The 18,526-nt window shown below is 35.4% G+C and overlaps 1 protein-coding gene across 2 annotated transcripts in view; it reads left to right on the top strand.

Moving 5' to 3' along the window:
- DNAI7 (dynein axonemal intermediate chain 7) overlaps positions 1–18,526 on the top strand; it is a gene marked incomplete at its 3' end in the record, with an annotated part of 66,340 nt that overhangs the window by 20,638 nt on the left and 27,176 nt on the right. For both annotated transcript variants that reach the window (XM_081059252.1, XM_081059253.1), the window contains 3 exons: positions 3,782–3,928; positions 6,940–7,043; positions 8,701–9,010. In XM_081059252.1, the coding sequence (XP_080915378.1) occupies positions 3,782–3,928; positions 6,940–7,043; positions 8,701–9,010 (561 nt within the window). The remainder of the gene's footprint in view (positions 1–3,781; positions 3,929–6,939; positions 7,044–8,700; positions 9,011–18,526) is intronic.

The raw sequence follows: 18,526 nt of genomic DNA, 5'->3' as shown, positions 1-18,526 counted from the left end.
TGTCCGCTTTGCTGCCAGCCGACCAACTGTCCTCGACTCTCCTTACTCTCCTTCAGTCTCCTCCTTCACTCTCCTCGGCTCCCCTCCATAGCCGAGGCAGTTATATCAGTGACCAATGGCTTGATGGCTACAGCTGATGGCTAAACCAGCCACAGCTGACAGCCATCCACTATCCGAGCCAGCACCTCTCCACATGAGGCCGAGAGCCTGGAAACTGCTTTCTGGGGCTCTGTCCCCACACTATCTTTCTCAATTCAGAAATTTTCTATATTATTATCTGTGTCAGTGTTCAAAACTAAATTCTGCCCACTTACTAGTTGTTCCTCAATCATGCTGCATCTCAGTTTCTCCCAACACTTTAAATATCTCTCCACTCTCTTCTTGCTTGCATGGTTTCTGAGCCGCTGGATCTAATTCTTAACTTTGTTCTTTTAAAATAAGGTGTTTCTTCCCTCTGACTTCTGTCAGGATTTTTTTTTCTTTATGTTTGATCCCCTGTAGTTTGAAAATGATATGCCTCAGGGTAGTTTTTAGGGGACATTTATCCTGTTTGGTATTGTCTGAGCTTTGTGGGTCTGTGGTTTGTATCTGATATTAATTTGGGAAAATTTTTAGTCATTACTATTTCAAATACTTCTACTGTTTGTTTCAACGCTGTCTCTTCAAATTGTGTTTTTTTGCCTTTTGGCATGTCTTATAATTTTTTCTTGATAAGCAGATTTGGGGACAAAGCCCCAAAAAGCAGTTTCCAGGCTCTCGGCCTCACATAGAAAGGTGCTGGCTCGGGTAGTAAATGGCCATTAACTGTGATCAGATGGCCATCAGCTGTGGCTAGTTGGCCGTCAGCTGTAACCCGTAAGCCATTGGCCACTAGTATAACTGCTGTGGCTACGCTAGCAAAAGAGAATGGGGGCTAGCAAGAGCGGATTGCAGAGAGGTGGATGCCGCCGGTGAGAATATAGTGATATGATTCCCCTACTTATGGCTCCATGGGTGTTCCTTTTTGGCCTCACCATGTCCTGCATTCTTGTGTGGGGAGCGGGAGCAGAGACCCCGCCGGACGCCCCGCACGACAAATGGCGCAGCGAGCAGGGTCCCCCACATGACACATGGCGTAGTCGGCAGGATACAGTGTTGGCCAAAGCTTTCCGAAGGAAAGTGGAGCAGTTTGTGCGTATGAAAGCTCAGTCTGAGGAAGACCAGGAGGAGCAGCTGCCGGAGAGCTCAATCCCCGTGGAGGGGTGGAAAGATGTGGATGGTTCCCCAACCAGCAGAGGCCGGAGAAAGCGGAGGTTGTTGCCACCCTGTGGGCTGGGAAGTGCCTGCTGAGGCAGCTTGGATGCGGGACTTGTCCCAGGAGGAAACGCTTGCTGAGTCCTCCGTGGAAGATGAGGGTGAGGTCAAGGTCATCCCTCACCCCCAGGACAGCCCTGGCGAATGACTATGGACTATGAGGAATTGCCTTCTATCCCTGATTTAATGGATGCTTGACTGTTTGGGAACATACCACCATGTAGTGGGACTGGCGGATGTTTGCTTTTGTGTCTTGACTAGCCGCCATTGATACTATGTAAGCACCTTGATGTGAGCCTCTGTTGTTCCAGCACAGTACCCCGAGAGGCCCAGAGAGAGAGTGGCAGTGCCCTGAGATCCCTGGCTGTGTCCAGGAAGTCTGGCTGTGTCCAGAGAGAGTGGCAGTGCCCTGAGAGCCCTGGCTGTGTCCAGGAAGTTTGGCTGTGTCCAGAGAGAGTGGCAGTGCCCTGAGAGGCCCTGGCTGTGTCCGGGAAGTTTGGCTTTGTCCAGAGAGAGTGGCAGTGCCCTGAGAGCCCTGGCTGTGTCCAGGAAGTTTGGCTGTGTCCAGAGAGAGTGGCAGTACCCTGAGAGGCCCAGGCTGTGCCCGGGGAAACAGGTGGTACCCTAAGAAGCCCAGGAAGTCTGGCTGTGACCAGAAGTACTGGGGTGGTGCCCTGAGAAACCCTGGCTGTGCCCGGGGAGACTGGTGGTACCCTAAGAAGCCCAGGAAGTCTGGCTGTGCCCAGAAGTACTGGTGGTGCCCTGAGAAACCCTGGCTGTGCTCAGAGAGCCTGGCTGTGTCTGGGATATTGCATTCACCTCCAGGCTCCTCGCACAGGGCCCTTCGCGGAAGATGCTTGTCGCGTAGATTGTGAGGTGAGACCCTGTAGGGGTGGAATGTGGGGACAAAGCCCTAAAAAGCAGTTTCCAGGCTCTCGGCCTCACATAGAAAGGTGCTGGCTCGGGTAGTAAATGGCCATTAACTGTGATCAGATGGCCATCAGCTGTGGCTAGTTGGCCGTCAGCTGTAACCAGTAAGCCTTTGGCCACTAGTATAACTGCTGTGGCTATGCTAGCAAAAGAGAATGGGGGCTAGCAAGAGCGGATTGCAGAGAGGCAGATGCCGCTGGTGAGAATATAGTGATATGACTCCCCTACTTATGGCTCCGTGGGTGTTCCTTTTTGGCCTCACCATGTCCTGCGTTCTTGTGTGGGGAGCAGGAGCAGAGACCCCACCGGACGCCCCGCATGACAAATGGCGCAGCGAGCAGGGTCCCCTGCATGACAGCAGACATGACGTACTGGGCAAAAGGAACTCCTGTAAATAGGCCTTTAGTGATATAGTGATATCACTATATCACTAAAGGGTTCTACCGTCCTGTGATTAAGTCTCAGTGTTTTAGTAAACCTGTGCCCCCGGATGAACTTCACATGTGTTTGTAAATGTTCTTATCCCCTCTCAGGTGGGAGTTGGTGGCTAGAGCCAGCTGGAGTTGGGTATTTTCTTCCCCCCTGTGAGTTAGGCTCTGATAAGACTCCACTGTGTTAGTCTCTGGTTAGTTTCCGGAGATCAGGCCTTGGTAAAAGCAGGATGCTCTGGCCTGTTTCAGAGTGGTTCCTTGCCCCCTTCCACTGCAGGAGGTGTGAGGGGATTCCCCCCACTTTTTTGTGGGAATCTGGTCGAGCTCCTAGAAGTAAATCTCACAATATTGGGCCCTCCCGCTCCCATGGACTTTTTTCACTCTCAGAGCTGTCCACACAGAGCCTCCAGCAATTTGTCCTTTACAGTTCAGGTTTTCCGACCAGGCACTGCTTCCTGAGGTGGTTTCTGCTCCTCAGTCTCTGCTCTGGTAAGCCAGGATTTCCTGTATTCACCTGTAGTTCTCTCCTGTCTTGGGGGACAGGGATCTGCCCTGTGTCCTCCCCTCATTTATGAATCAAAGAAGAGTTGTTGATTTTTCAATGTGTTCTGCTTTTTACTGGTTGTTAGGACAGAGTGGCGTCTTCCACGCTCCTCACAAGTGGAAGTGACATTCTTGTTTCCCCATCTAGAAAATAAGCACAATAACAGTATTTGCCTCGTACAGTTATAATGAGGATTGAATGAATTACAACATATGAAGCATTTAAAAAAGTTCCTGGCACATAGTAAGCATTCAGTAAATAGTAGTAATTTTCTTCTCCTCCTCATTATGAGGAGTCTTAAGTAATGCCAAGCTGTACCTTATCTACCAATTCATTAATGAAAGCTCTGCTACACATGGTTAAGAATTCTTATAATGGAGTTTTGGAAGGAATTTTTTTATTTTTTCCATGCTCTGAAATAATATAAAAATACTTTCCTGTGTTCAGTCTGTGTTTTACTGACAATAATATTTGTTCCTCAATTCAAGTGTTAGAATATCTCCCTTTTCACTTTTTCTTCGACTATTTGTCAGATTTCATTTACTTTGATAGTAAATTTTTACTTTATACTTTTGCTTTATAGTTAATTGAGAAATTGAAATTAATTTTATTGGAAATGCCATCATATGATTTGCAAGATAAAAATATAATACAGTACCATGGATCAATCCTGGAACTGCAGGAGCTCCTCCATTTTAAGTTTAACATGGCCACTGAAATACTACTCAGAGTAAGTATAATCTTTTGCTCATATGTTATCATTAACTTCTATAAGAGTTAAAATTTTATAATAAAAAATCTAGTACTTTTTATAAAATTAAATGATTATGGAAAAGTCAGTGGAATAATTTAAAACACATATATTTATCCATACTTAAAAACTGTAAATATTTTATGTTTAAAGAAATAAAACATCAGTATATCTAAAGTTTTTATTTTTTTATTATACTTGTTAATGTTTACTAGGATCACTATAAAAATAAATTCACAAAACATTATATATTAGATATTCACTCTAGATAAATAAGTTGATAGAAGATTACAATTATTGGTGGTCACTCTATTTTTCCTAAATATCTTAGCACTAATGATAATATCCAGGTAACTATATAGCCATTATTATACCTAAGGAAATTAACTTAAAAATCCATAAAAAATTTTCCCTAATATACCATGAATATAGCTCTTCTATAGCTCTTTTTATTTATTTATTTATTTATTTATTTATTTATTTATTTATTTATTTTATCAGAAAGCTAAGATCACACATTGCTTCTGGCTATTTTGTCTCTTGGTTTCTTGTATTCTAGAACACAGCCTTAGCCTTGGCATAACCTTGGTAGAATATGTTCTAATTACAAACAGAACTTCAAAGAAGGCTTAAACTTCACTAAATTTATTGTTAACAGAAATATTCATATTATAATTTTGCAATTATTTATATTGTAAGAAAAAGCAAGTCAGGGAATGTATTACAATAATCAAGATTTTTATTTTACGAGAAAAAAACATACAGTATATGAAAGAAAAAAATTAGAAAAAATACTGTAATGTTCTATTTGAAATGGAAATATCAGTATGAACTGTATTTCTTTTTCTTCCATAAAAAGGAGTCAGGTCTAACTTGGGGAAATGGCTGATTTCAGGTCTAAGGCAGGGAAAGGGAAAGATAAGGTTGAGTTATTTTGTGCTAGAAAGCAAACAAATGCTCAAAGTCTAATGGAATCATATCCAAAAGGACAGGACTAGCTTAGAAAGTCTTCCACTAATCAAATTTGGGTCAATATGTATATCAGAAATAATAATGACTATAATTTATTAAAACACATTGAATAAATAAAAATCCATGAGTCTATTGTGATACTCCAAAAAGGAAGGAGGAAAGTGGGGTGATGGGTGAGGGAGAAAGAATACTATCTGATAAATGTAGAAGGAATGGCCAGTTAGAAGAATCATTTTTTAATCCTTAATGTAATAATTGATAAGAACCACCAATGGCTACCTAAATAATTAGGGGAAAAGTTGATTTGTTGAGGAACACATTATTTTCATAGTGCCAAAATATTAGACTACAGATTACTTACTGATTGGGAAAAATGTACTTTGTAATAGGGAGATGTGGGAAGTCACTACCTCAATCAACTGATTAAACCCACATAGTTAGTGGTGGGACATAATATGCCTCCTGATAGGATGTAATATGAAGAACACAACAAAACCTATGACACCTTCTTGCTAAAAAGGATTTAACTCATCTAATTAAACCCACCTAGACCTAACTTCCAATAAAGAAAAGATAAGGTGATAAAGGAGCAAATTAAACAATACCAAGAGGAGACAATCAGATAAATCCGCAATGTAGAACAATTTTACAAGGCAAATTTAAAAAGTTAATTTCACAGAAAAAAAAAAGTGGGGAGAATCAAAATCTCCTTGTGATTTTAATGGTAACTCAGTAGGTAGCTCGGTGTCACCGTGTGCTTAACAATCAGAGTTTTACACACAAGAAAACAGGCTTAGAAAGGTGGGATCATTTATCACAGTTCACATGGTTAGTCATTATTTAAAATGGTTCTTGAGGTTAGTGGCATTCCATCTGTCTATTCCTGTTGCCTCAGCTGCCACTACTGTCCTTCAAATGTCTGTATTCAGCCACAGGGCTCTTCTTTTAGTTTCTCCATTGCACTGTGTTCCCTCCTACTGCATGCCTTTTCTGTTCCCACTTCCCCAAATGCTTCTTGCCTCCCCTTTGTCTCTCCTGAAACTCCTAGTTATCCTTCAGATCTTAATTCAAAGAAGTGGCCCCTGACTCCCAAGACAAGTTCTGATTCCACATCATATGATATGCTCCCAAAGCCTGTTTATGACCGGTAATTATTAACACATTCGTGGGATTATTTGATTAATCTTTCTTCACTTGTATATTATAAACTCTATGAGGGCACAGGCCTTGTCTATTTTTTGTTTACCATTGTATCCATGGAACCTAGTTGCCTGGTACATAGTAAACAAGTAATAAACATTGAAATAAATGAATAAATTAACTGGGGAGAAAAAAGTGGGGAGAATCACTTTAAAAAAATAGCAATAAATTCAATCACCAATACTTTTAAGTTTTTACATTGTAGCAACCAAATACATATTGACTTATTTAAGCCCTTTAAGAGAGCTAATTTCTTGAACAATAGGCGCAACAAACTGTTAGTCTTTATTAAAAAATTCTTAAGACTATCCTTAAATTGTGTGTTTAATGTTGGATATCAAATGTTTGACTCATAAAACACAGGACTCATCTGGATTTCATAAACTGGATATTTTGTTTCTAACCTCGATATATTCAGAAATGGGCTAACTTTTGCAGCAGCACAATCTATTTTTTGATAAGGTACATATGAAGAAGCATGTATATAGTTAAAATAAAAAGTCATGATAATGTTAAAATTGAAAAGGGTAACATAGTAGTAATCTACACCTGCTACCTAGGCATATAGGAGCAACTTTAATCCTTAGACATCTTAAGAGAAACAGAGTGGAAAAAGGGAAGCACCTTTTAATTAAGTAAATATGTTTGTGTCTTTTTGAGAATTTTTAAAGCAATTCTTTGTCATTTTGATTGAACCTTATTTTTACGCAAACAACTCTATTAAGTAACGGAGGAAGTCTAACATCTAAGTGATGAAAAAATTTCTTCAAGTTGTGTAATTTATGAGGCCCCTAATCTTTTATCATGTTTTCTTACAGGAAGCTAGTACTATAGCAGATCTGGACAGTGGAAATATGGAAAAAGTCATTCAAGATGAAAATGTTACTCTATATGTGTGGGCAAACCTCAAGAAGAATCCAAGGTATTTTCATGGGTGATACTATAGGTTGAGAGACGTTAGAGTCATATCATGATGACCAGGCAGATGTCTGTTGTATAACAGCATGGCATGGTTGAGAAAACCCATAGTAAGAAGTCAGCCAAATGGGGTTTGAATCACAGACCTATTTACCTATTTACCTTAGGCAAGTAACTTAGCCTTGTTGAGTTTCAGTATATCAACAGTAAAATGATGATTATATTATTTAATAGGATTAGGTTGAAGATTAAATATTAATGCATGCAAAGGTCATAGTCTATTGTTTAGTACCAATACATGCTGAGTAAATATCAGGTCTTCCCTTTTCTTCACCCATTTAACCTCCCTTCCCTCAAAGAAAAGTAGTAGTGGTAGATGCTTTCTACAGGACAATCTGAAATTAGAGAAAAATGTTTAACTGTTAAAAATAGTATCTTCCAAAAAAATTATGCTTCCATATTTATTTTTTAGAGATTTAAGTGATGTTTCCCCAGATATTTTCACCAAAGTAACAGCTTTCTGAGGAATGATAAATTCATGATCACTTGGTTGCTTCTTGATTATAAAAATTTCAAGTTAATTGAGTTAGTATGGTGGTGAGTTTTAGGAAAAATTATTAGAATACAAGTTAGGAGGTGTAAGTTCTGGTCTCAGCTCTGAAAAGAAGAGTCAGATGACAATGAAAATAAATTGGACTTTATTTTTGATATTCAGTGATAGGAAGGAACAAAATATTTTCTACATTTCATTTGCTACAAAATACTCTGTGATTTAAATCTAAATCAGAGACAATACTTAAATATTATCTTTTTCATTGTAAAGTATGTTATATACAGAAGAGTAGGCAATTAATCTATATAATTTTGAAAGAAGAGTAAAATGAATAGCCTATATTAACTACTCAGGTTTAGAAAAAGAATTAAGGGGTTCTTTTTATTAATATAACAAGTAGTGGAGGCAGAATAAGTTCTGTTTTATTTTGATGGTGATGGTGAGGGGCAGTTGTAGGGATGAACTTGTTGAATTTGAAATACCTATGAAACATGAAAGTGCCACTGTCTGAAGGCATTCAGAGAAATCTGAGTTAGAGATATACTTTCGGGAGTCATTAACATATAGATCAGTAGTTCTTACCCTTTTGGGAGTCATACACTATTATGAACTTTACATTTTGAAATGTTCACACATATGTAAAGGCATTTTTGGACCACTTAAAGTCCACTCAGGTTGCTTTTTCCCCCTACCCAACACCAGGAAACAGAACTGATGTTGAAAAATCCTGATAATATAAATAATAATTGAAGCCATAGAAATAATAATATCTAAGAAGAGTAAATAAAGGAGAAAAAAAGAGGTCCTGTGATGGAGAGCTGAGTAATATCAACATTTAAGGGATGGTTAGGAAGAAGGCCATACAAAGAAAACAGAGAACAAGCTGCCAGAAATGGACAAGAGCATTGGGTCGTGGTTCCCAAGAGAGTGTTTTGAGAAGGATAGCATTAGCAATTGGGTCCACATCCTGCAAAGAAAGCAAGTAAGGGTTGAGATTCAAAACCGTGGTAGAATTAAAGTGGAGAGAATTGCTGCTTAGGTATAAATTCACAGCAGACCTAAAGTTTCCTCAGGCCTCATCTTTCTTGTTAAACTCAACTGTTAACAGGTACAGAAGTGTCAGATTCTCTGAAACACAAATCGGATTTGAAATTCCAAGGATATTAGCAACAAGTGACATTGCTCTACGACTCCTGCATACTCACTATGATCATGTCACACCACTGCGTGCTCTTCCAACATTATTACAAAAACATAGTTCTGCAATAACTCACTTAGTCAAAGATGAAGTCAAGAAAGTAGAAGCAGCACTCAGCAAAGAGTTCCAGGAAGAGTATAAACATCGAAAAAGTGAGTCTCACTCAAGTCATGAGGAAGAAATAAAAGATGAAGAGCAAGTTGATATTGAAGTTCCAACGGTAGGACGCATTTAGGTGTATACATTTTTTTCTTCATTTGACAAGTGTTATTAGATTCCCTTGAAGCATTCTCAAGATTTTTTTCCTAAACAACTAGAAATCGTCTGATAGCCAATTTCTTGTCAATGGCCTAATTTTGAATGTATATATTTTTTTCTTGCCTTCTGTTAAGGGTTTCTATTCATAGTTGAATATGTTGCTTAACGTTCAGGATAGGAGTTGATCATTTTTATTTTAGGTACACTCCTGAAAAACTTTGAAGTAATTTAATTTTTCTGTGTTTATTCTATTTCAAATTCACTGAAGGGAGCTTGCCATTAAGTGGAAACTTTCAGTAAATATTTTTACAAACTGAGGGATTATCTTACATTATTCTCTTACTTCCTCAGCTTCGGGTTTTGTAAGAACAAATTTTATAACGTAAAAATTAATTTTCTTAAACTATTGCACTCCTCTTATAACTTGACATCTTTATATATAACATTGTTTGAGTAATTTGCTTTTTTCTATTTCCAGGATCTTTAAGCTACTTAATATGTTAGAGTAAATTGTCTCTTTAAAATTTAGTAATACTTTCTCAGAACTAGGCAGCTTTTTGTTTGGCCATAGACAATTTGCATTTTCGGAAGGACCACAAATAGCGGGTTTCCTACAAGTGTTTAAGACATGAAGTGTATTGGTTTATCTTCTTTAAACAAAGGGAAAGGTTAAGAATTAGATTGAATACAAATTTTGAATCAGAATAAAGATTACTAGATATTCTAAGAACATATTAAATTGAATATTCCATTTGAAATATTACATCAGAATAAAAAATTATAAAGGTCCTATAGCAATATAGAAAGTAGGTATAACATGATGGTCAGTATAAAGAATGATATTTAGAGTTATTATAACCATGTAAAAATTAAAAAGGCATAAGGGGAGGAGAACCCAGGAATCTATATAGCTGATATTTTAGGGAGGTGGAAAATAAGTGATTTGTTCTTCAAAAATTTGTCACTTAAAAAAAAAGTGTTCTTTGAGCAATTCGATACTTTTAAAATAAAAATCAAATTTAGTTTATCTCTCAGGTAGCATGCTGGCTTTACTAGAGTTCAACAACATTTTCAGTTCTCTTCCCTTTCTTGGGTATATGGGGTGATTACACTCCTAGCCCCCTTGTAGTTCGGAGTGACTATGCGATTTGCTTTAGCTAATGAGATGTGAATGGAAGTGACATACTTATTTCTAAGTGGGAGAAAATGAGTAAATGGGCCTTGGACTTAACACTATTTAAATATGCAGTAAAAGAAAAAGAAATCCCATTAACTTAAAATTTGGCAGAATTTGTGATTGAAACTCATAAAAACAAAGAACAAATAAAAGGGTATCGAACTCATTATATGAAAAGCATATCTAAAAATGTTTGGTCTTGAGCTGGTAAAAATACTGGATAACGTCTCCCCTCAAGTTCCTTGATCAAATTATTATTTTATGAAAACTCATTAACATTTTACCCATGAATTTTACATTATTTTAAAATTGTGAAATAATAATTAGAAAATATATAATTTGAAATACTGAATTTGCATGGCTAATGCAATTCTTTCATATGCACGTGTATCTTAGCTAAAGCAGACTCATGCATTGATGATTTATTACAGTTTTGTTAATTTTGAAAACAGTTTTATATTTTAAAATGTATATATGAATTTACTGTAATACTAAACAGTGCAGTTATATATTTTTCTCAAGGTCTATCATGTATTACAGTGAGGAGTCATTTCTTATACTGTGAGCCATTGAGCTCAAAGGACCAAAATAAGCTTGCCTCAGTTTGAATAGCCCTTAATAATGCTTTTAACTACACTTTGTTCTTCTGTTATTATTTAATGTTTTATTTAACAGTTTCAACTATAACGGTGACTAAAGGCATGCTAATGCTAGTATTGATAATGCCACAAAGGTACACCGAGGAAAAGTATTCTATTCGATGGTAAAATTCATGTTTTGTGCAATATTGAGACTGTCCTCAAATAAGTAGCCTAGGAAACCCAGAGAAAAGATCAGCAGACAATCAGTGATATGGGGGAAATAGTTTTTCTTTATAAAACATCTCCACAGAGCTTGGGAAGCTTCACCAAGAATTGTGTGAATAGTAGATGGAATTACATGACTGGAGGAACTTTATGTTATCAGGGGATCAAAAAGGGAAGATTGAGAATAGCATTAATTCAGTTAGCACCCCTATTTCCAGGAACCAATCCTCTCATCACACCAAACATGCATGTGTGCAGATGTTTCTGCTCAGGTATGTGTGCACTATCATCCTTCCAAATCCCACATGGCATTCTGAAACAGGTAACATGAATAATGCTGAAGTATGTATGGTTTCCTCAGAAGCAGAAGAATCCCATAGTAGCGGTTACGTGTACCAAGGCAGGAGGAAAAGCCAATTCCTGTGCTGAAGGATGATGCTGGAGGAGGGAGTGGGGGCCACAGTCAGTAACTGCACTGAGTGAAGAATCCCCCAACTCACCACCACTTGCCATGCTAAGCTGGGTAGGAAAGGAGAGCAGACTTAAATAATTGTTGCCTGTGCCTACACTTGCCAGTAATTCTGAACAGTGTAAACCACCTTTTGTAAGTGTGAGGAGCCAACAGGGGGCAAAAAAAAAAAAAATCACTGGATTTATAAACAGAATCAGCATCTCGAAAGGGGCAGGCAAAGGTAATTTGGTGGAATTTATGGAGAGGAAAAAGTAAAATAAATGATGGAAAGAAGTAGGATGTCCAATATGTATATAAAAGGAGTTCTAGAAATTGAGAAGGGAAAGGATGAGTTTAATATAATAATTGGCACTGGGAGAGCTGTCTAAGATTTGAAATAAAATAAATGTCTATTCATACTTCCCTCTATAGACTAAAAATAAAACAACAGATTAGTTTTTATATTTAAACCTTTAAACTAATAAAAGCTCATAAAATAATAAAAGTATTTGAAGAGAACATAGGGCAGTTATTTTATTATCTTTACTAAGAAGGTCTTTGTTATTTATCAGTACATCAAAACCAAAACCATAAAAGAAAGGGAGATTAATTTGATTCAAACATTTGTATAGTCAAATATACCTTACTATAAACTGAGAAAAATATTTAAACACATAAAATAAAGGGTTAATAATCAAAATATAAAGAACTCATACAAATTGGTAAGACACTTTCCTGATGTAAAATAAGGCAAAAGACTTCAGTAGACAGCTGAGAAAAGAAATGCAGATAGCCAATAAAAATATGAAAAGGATGCTCAACAAAATAAGTAATCAAATTAGAACTTATCAGCTTGAGCATGGGGGCGGGGGTCAGGCATTTTCACATACTGTTGTTAGAAGTGCAAATTTGTACAGTCTTGCTCAAAAGCAATCTGGCACTATAAATGTATCTATTATATTATTAGTAATTTTAACTTTCGTAATTTATTATGAAATAATACGCCAAGTACTAGCATACCTCATTTTATTGTGCTCCGCTTTATTACATTTCATAGGTCTTTCACGTTTTACAAATTTAAGGCATCAGCAAAAAGATTATGACTCACTTTATTGCAGTGGTCTGGAATTGTGCTACAATGTTTATTGGAGTCTTTTTTATTATAGCAAATATAGTTCACAGGGTAAATTAATTATAAAATATTCAACAGGCAAATATCAGTAGCCATGAAAAATTATATAGATTTTATATACTTTGTAATTTTTAAACTTTATTGAGATGTAATTGATATATTAGTTTCAGGTGTACAACATGATTTGATATTTTTATCTACTCTGAAATTGTCATCGTAATAAGTCAAGTTAATATCCATCACCACACACAGTTACAAATTTTTTCCATGTCATGAGGACTTTTAAGATCACTCTTAGCAACTTTCAAATATATAATACAGTATTATTAACTATAGTGACCATGCTGTACATTAGATCCTCAGGACTTATTTTATAACTGGCCATCTTTATACATTTCACCCAACCCGCCCACCTCTGACAACCACCAATCTGTTTTCTGTATCTATGGGTTTGGTGATTGGTTTGTTTATAGATTGACTTATTTATTTCCATGTATAAGTGAGATCATATGATATTTGTCTTTCCCTCTCTGACTTATTTCACTTAGCATATGCCCTCAAGTTTCATCCACACTGTCACAAAACTGGCAAGATTTTTTTTTTATAGCTGAATAATATTCCATTATATATACAGCATTTTCTTTATCCATTCATCCGTGATGTATTGTTAGGTGGTTTCCATGTCTTCACTAATGTAAATAATTCCACAATCAACATGAAGATGCATATATCTTTCGAGTTAATGTTTTCATTTCTTTTTAAGTAATACCTAAAAGTGATATTGATAGACAATATGTTCTATTTATTTTTATTTTTATTTTTTAGGAAACTCCACTGTTTTTCATAGTGACTGCACCAAGGTACATTCCCTCTAACAGTGAACAATGGTTCTGTATTCTCCACATTCTCACCAACACTTGTTATTTCTTGTTTTTTGATAATAGCTATTCTAACAGGTGTGAGGTAATGTGTCATTGTGTTATTGACTTGCATTCTCTGGTAATTAGTGATTTTGAGCACCATTTCATGTACCCATTGGACATCTGTATATCTTCTTTGGAAAAATGTCTATTCAGATCCTCTGCCCATTATTTAATCAGATTGGTTGTTTTCTTTTTGCTGCTCAGTTATATGAATTCATTAAATATTTTAGATATTAACCCCTTATCAGATATTTGATTGACAAATATTTTCTCCCCTTTGGTAGGATGCATTTTCATTTCATTGATTGTTTCTTCTGATATGCAGAAGCTCTTTAGTTTTATATAGTCCCACTTGTTTATTTTTGCTTTTGTTGTCTTTGCTTTTGGTCTAAAAATCCAAAAAATAATTGCTAAGACTGATATAAAGGAATTTACCACCTACATTTTCTTCTAGGAGGTTTATGGTTTCAGGTCTCATGTACAGGTCTTTAGTTTTTGAGTTAATTTTTCTGTATGGTGTATGGTGTCCAGTTTCATTCTTTTGCATGTGGGTATCTAGTTTTCCCAGCACCATTTACTGAAGAGACTGTCCTTCCTTCGTTGAATATCATTGTCTCCTTTGTTATAAATTATTTGTCAATATATGCTTGTTTTTTTTTCTGGGCTCTCAATTCTGTTCCAATGATATAAGTCTTATTTTTATGCTAATGCCATACTGTTTTAATTACTACCGTGTTTCCTCAAAAGTAAGACCTAACTGGAAAATAAGCCTTAGCATGATTTTTCAGGATGATATCCCCTGGACATAAGCTCTAATGTGTCTTTTGGAGCAAAAATTACTATAAGACCCAGTCTTATTTTCAGGGAAACACATTATACAGCTTTGCAATATAGTTTTAAATCAGGAAACATAAGGTTTCCAGCTTTGTTCTTTCTCAAGATTGCTTTGGATATTCAGGGTCTTTTGTAGTTCCATACAAATTTTTTGGGTTTGTATGTTCTGGATTGTTTGTTCTGTTTCTGTAAAAAATGCCAGTGGAATTTTGATACGGATTGCACTGAATCTGTAGAATGCTTTTGGTAGTATGGACATTTTAACAATATTAATTCTAATGCGTGAGCATGAAATATCTTTCCATTTATTTGTGTCTGCTTCGGTTTCTATTGATGTCTTACAGTTTTCAATGTGCAGATCTTTCACCTCCTTGGTTAAATTTATTCCTAGGTATTTTATTGTTTTGATGCAACTGTAAATGAAATTTTCTTAATTTCTCCTTCTGATAGTTCATTGTTAGTATAGAGAAATGCAACAGATTTTTATGTATTGATTTTGTATCTTGTAACTTTGCTGAAGTTGTTTATAAGTTCTAAGGGTTATTTTGGTGAAGTCTTAGGGTTTTCTATATATAATATCTGTCATTTGCAAATAATGACAGTTTTTACTTCTTTCTAATTTGGATGCCTTTTCTTTCTTTCTTTTTTTTTTTCTACTTGGTCTGGCTAGGACTTCTAATACTTTGTTGAATAAAAGTGGCAAGAGTGGGCATCATGTTTTGTTCCTGATCTTAGAGAAATAATTTTCAGCTTTCACCATTAAGTATGAAGTCATCTGTGGGCTTATTATATATGACCTCCATTATGTTGAGTTATGTTCCCTCTATATACACTCACTTTTTTGAGAACTATTTTTTAATCATAAATGACTGTTCAATTTTTTTCAAATTCTTTTTCTGTGTCTATTGAGATGATCATACTGTTTTTATCCTTCGTTTTGTTATTGTGGTGATTGATTTGTGTATATTGAACCATCCTTGCATTCTTGGTATATATCCTGCTTGATCATGATGTATGATCCTTTTATTGTATTGTTGAATTTGGTTTGCTAATATTTTGTTGAGGATTTTTGCATCTATGTTCTTCAGGGACATTGACCTGTAATTTTCTTTCCTAGTGATGTCCTTATCTGGTTTTGGTATCAGGGTAATGACGGCTTAGTAAACTAAGTTTGTAAGTATTCCTCCCTCTTCTATTATTTGAAAGAGTGTAAGAGGATTGGTATTAATTTTTCTTTAAATGTTTTCTTGAATTCACCAGTGAAGCCATTGGGTTCTGGATTGTTTTTTGTTGGGAGGCTTTTGATACTGATTTAATATCCTTGCTAGTAATCGGACTATTCAGATTTTGTATATCTTCAAGATTCAGTCATGACAGGTTGTATGCTTCTAGGAATTTATCTATTTTTTCTAGGTTGCTAATTTTGTATGTGTATAATTGTTCATAGTAGTCTCTTATGATCCTTTGTATTTCTGTGGTTATCAGTTGTAATATCTCTCTTATATTTTGATTTTCTTTGAGTCCTCTCATTTTTTTTTTCTTGGTGAACCTAGATAAAGCTTTGTCAATTTTGCTTATCTTTTCAAGAAAAATAATATTTTTTAATTTTATTGCTTTTTTCTACTGTCTTTTAAAGTCTCTATCAAATTTATTTCTGCTCTGATCTTTATTTCCTTCCTTCTACTAATTTTGGTCTTCATTTTTGATTTTTTCTAGTTCCTTGAGGTGTAAAGTTAGATTATTTATTTGAGATCTTTCTTGTTTCATGATGTACGCATTTCTGTTAACTTCCCTCTTATAACTGCTTTTGCTGCATCCCATAAGTTTTGGTGTTTTATGTTTCCGTTTTCATTTGTCTCAAGATATTAAATTTTTTTTTTATTTCTTCTTTGACTTATGGGTTGTTTAGTAGCATGTTGTTTAATCTTCATGCATTTGTTAATTTTCCACTTTTCTTCGTGTAATTGATTTCTAGTTTGATACAATTGTGTTTGGAGAATATGTTTGATATGATTTCACTCTTCTTTAATTTATTGAGACTTGTTTTGTGGCCTAACATATTATCTATCTTAGAGAATGTTCCATGTGTACTGGATAAGAATGTGTATTCTGTTGGATGGAATGTTCTGTATATGTTCTTTAAGACTATGTTGTCTAACATGTTTAAGACCAACATTTCCTTATTGGTTTCTGTCTGGGTGATCTATCCATTGATGAAAGTGGAATATTAATGCCCCCTACTGTTTTTGCTGTCTATTTGTCCTTAAGTCTATTAATAATTGTTTTATTAATTTAGGTGATCCTATGTTGGGTGCATAACTATTTACAAGTGTTATATCCTCTTGTTAGACCCCATTATTATTATGTAATAACCTTCTTTTCTCTTATTATAGTCTTTGTCTTAAAGTCTATTTTGTCTGATAAAAATACAGCGATCCCAGCTTTCTTTTGGTTTTCATTTGCATAAAATATCTCTTTCCATCCTTTTATTTTCAGTCTGTATGTACTTACATCTGAAGTAAGTCTTTTGTAGGCAACATATAGATGGGTCTTGTTTTTTTAATCTATCAGCCACTCTGTGTCTTTTGATTGGAGAATTTAGCCCATTTATCTATAATGTAAATATTGATAGGTATGTTCTTACAGCTATTCTGTCCATTGTTTTCTGGCTGTGTTGTAATTCTTCTGTTCATTTCTTCTCTTCTTGCTCTCTTCACTTGTGATTTTATGATTTTCCATAGTAATATGCTTAGATACTCTTCTCTTTATACTTTGTGTATCTATGGTAACTGTTGCTTTTTGGTTACTATGAGGCTTACATAAAACAACTTACATTTATGACAGTATTTTAAGTTGCTAACAACTTAAGTTTGAATGCATTCTAAAGCTCTACATTTTTACTCTCCCTGCCACATTTTATGTTTTTGATGTCACAATTTACATCTCTTTATCTTCTGTATCCCTTAACAAATTATTAGTTAGAGTTATTTTTACTATTTTTGTCTTTTAATCTCCATACTAGCTTTATAAGTGATTAACCCAACACCTTTACAATATTAGATTATTCGGAATTTTACTATGTATTTACCTTTACCAGTGAGATGTATATTTTCATGTTTTTTGTTACTAATTAGTGCCCTTTCATTTCAACTTAACGAAGTATCTTTAACATTTCTTGTAAAGCAGGTCTAATGGTGATGAATTCCTTTAGTTTTTGCTTGTGTGAAAAGCTATCTTTCCTTCAATTCTGAATGACAGCTTTGCTGGGAGAGTATTCTTGGTTGGCAGGATTTGTTTTTTCTTTCAGCACATTGAATATATTGTGGTCCTTCTGACCTGAAAACTTTCTGCTGAAAAATCTGTTGCATCTTATGGGGATTCCTTTGTACCTAACAAGTTTTTTGTTTTCTCTTTCTGCTTTTAGCATTCTCTCCTCATCTTTTCTTTTCTTTTCTTTTTTTTGACACTTTACTCATAATGTGTCTTGCCCTGTGTTTCTTTGGTTTTCTCTCTTTTGGTACTCTCTAGGCTTCCTGGATCTGGATGTCTGTTTCCTTCCCCAGGTTAAGGAAGTTTTCAGCCATTATTGTTAAAAATAACTTTTCTGCCTCTTCTCTTTTTGTCTCTTTGTTCTGGGACCCCTATAATACAAATGTTGGTCCATTAAATATGTTCTCCCATAAGTCTCTTAAACTATCTTTAGTTTTTCTCATTCTTTTTTTCCTTTTTGCTTCTCTGATTGGGTAAGTCCCACTGTCCTGTCTTGGAGTTCACTGATCCTTTTTTCAGCTTCATCCAGTCTGTTGTTGAACCTCTTTATTGTATTTTTCAGTGCAGTTATTCTTCAGCTCTGTAACTTCTGTTTGATACTTATATTTTTCTCTTTGTTGAAATCTTCATTTTGTTCATTCTTCTCCAACCTCGGTGAGCATCCTTATGACCATTATTTTGAACTATTTATAAGGTAAATCACTTATCTCCATTTTATTTAGATCTTTTTATAAGGTTTTATCTTGTTTTTTTGTTTGTTTGTTTGTTTGTTTGGAATATATTCCTCTGTTTCTTCATTTTTCATGACTCTTTGTGTTGGTTTCTGTGTATTAGATAAAACAGCCATTTCTTCCAGTCTTAAAGGAGTGGCCTCATGTAAGAGAT

Source organism: Rhinolophus hipposideros (assembly GCF_964194185.1).
Source record: "Rhinolophus hipposideros genome assembly, chromosome: 9".
NCBI lineage: Eukaryota > Metazoa > Chordata > Mammalia > Chiroptera > Rhinolophidae > Rhinolophus > Rhinolophus hipposideros.
This window is presented reverse-complemented; position numbering and strand designations above follow the sequence as displayed.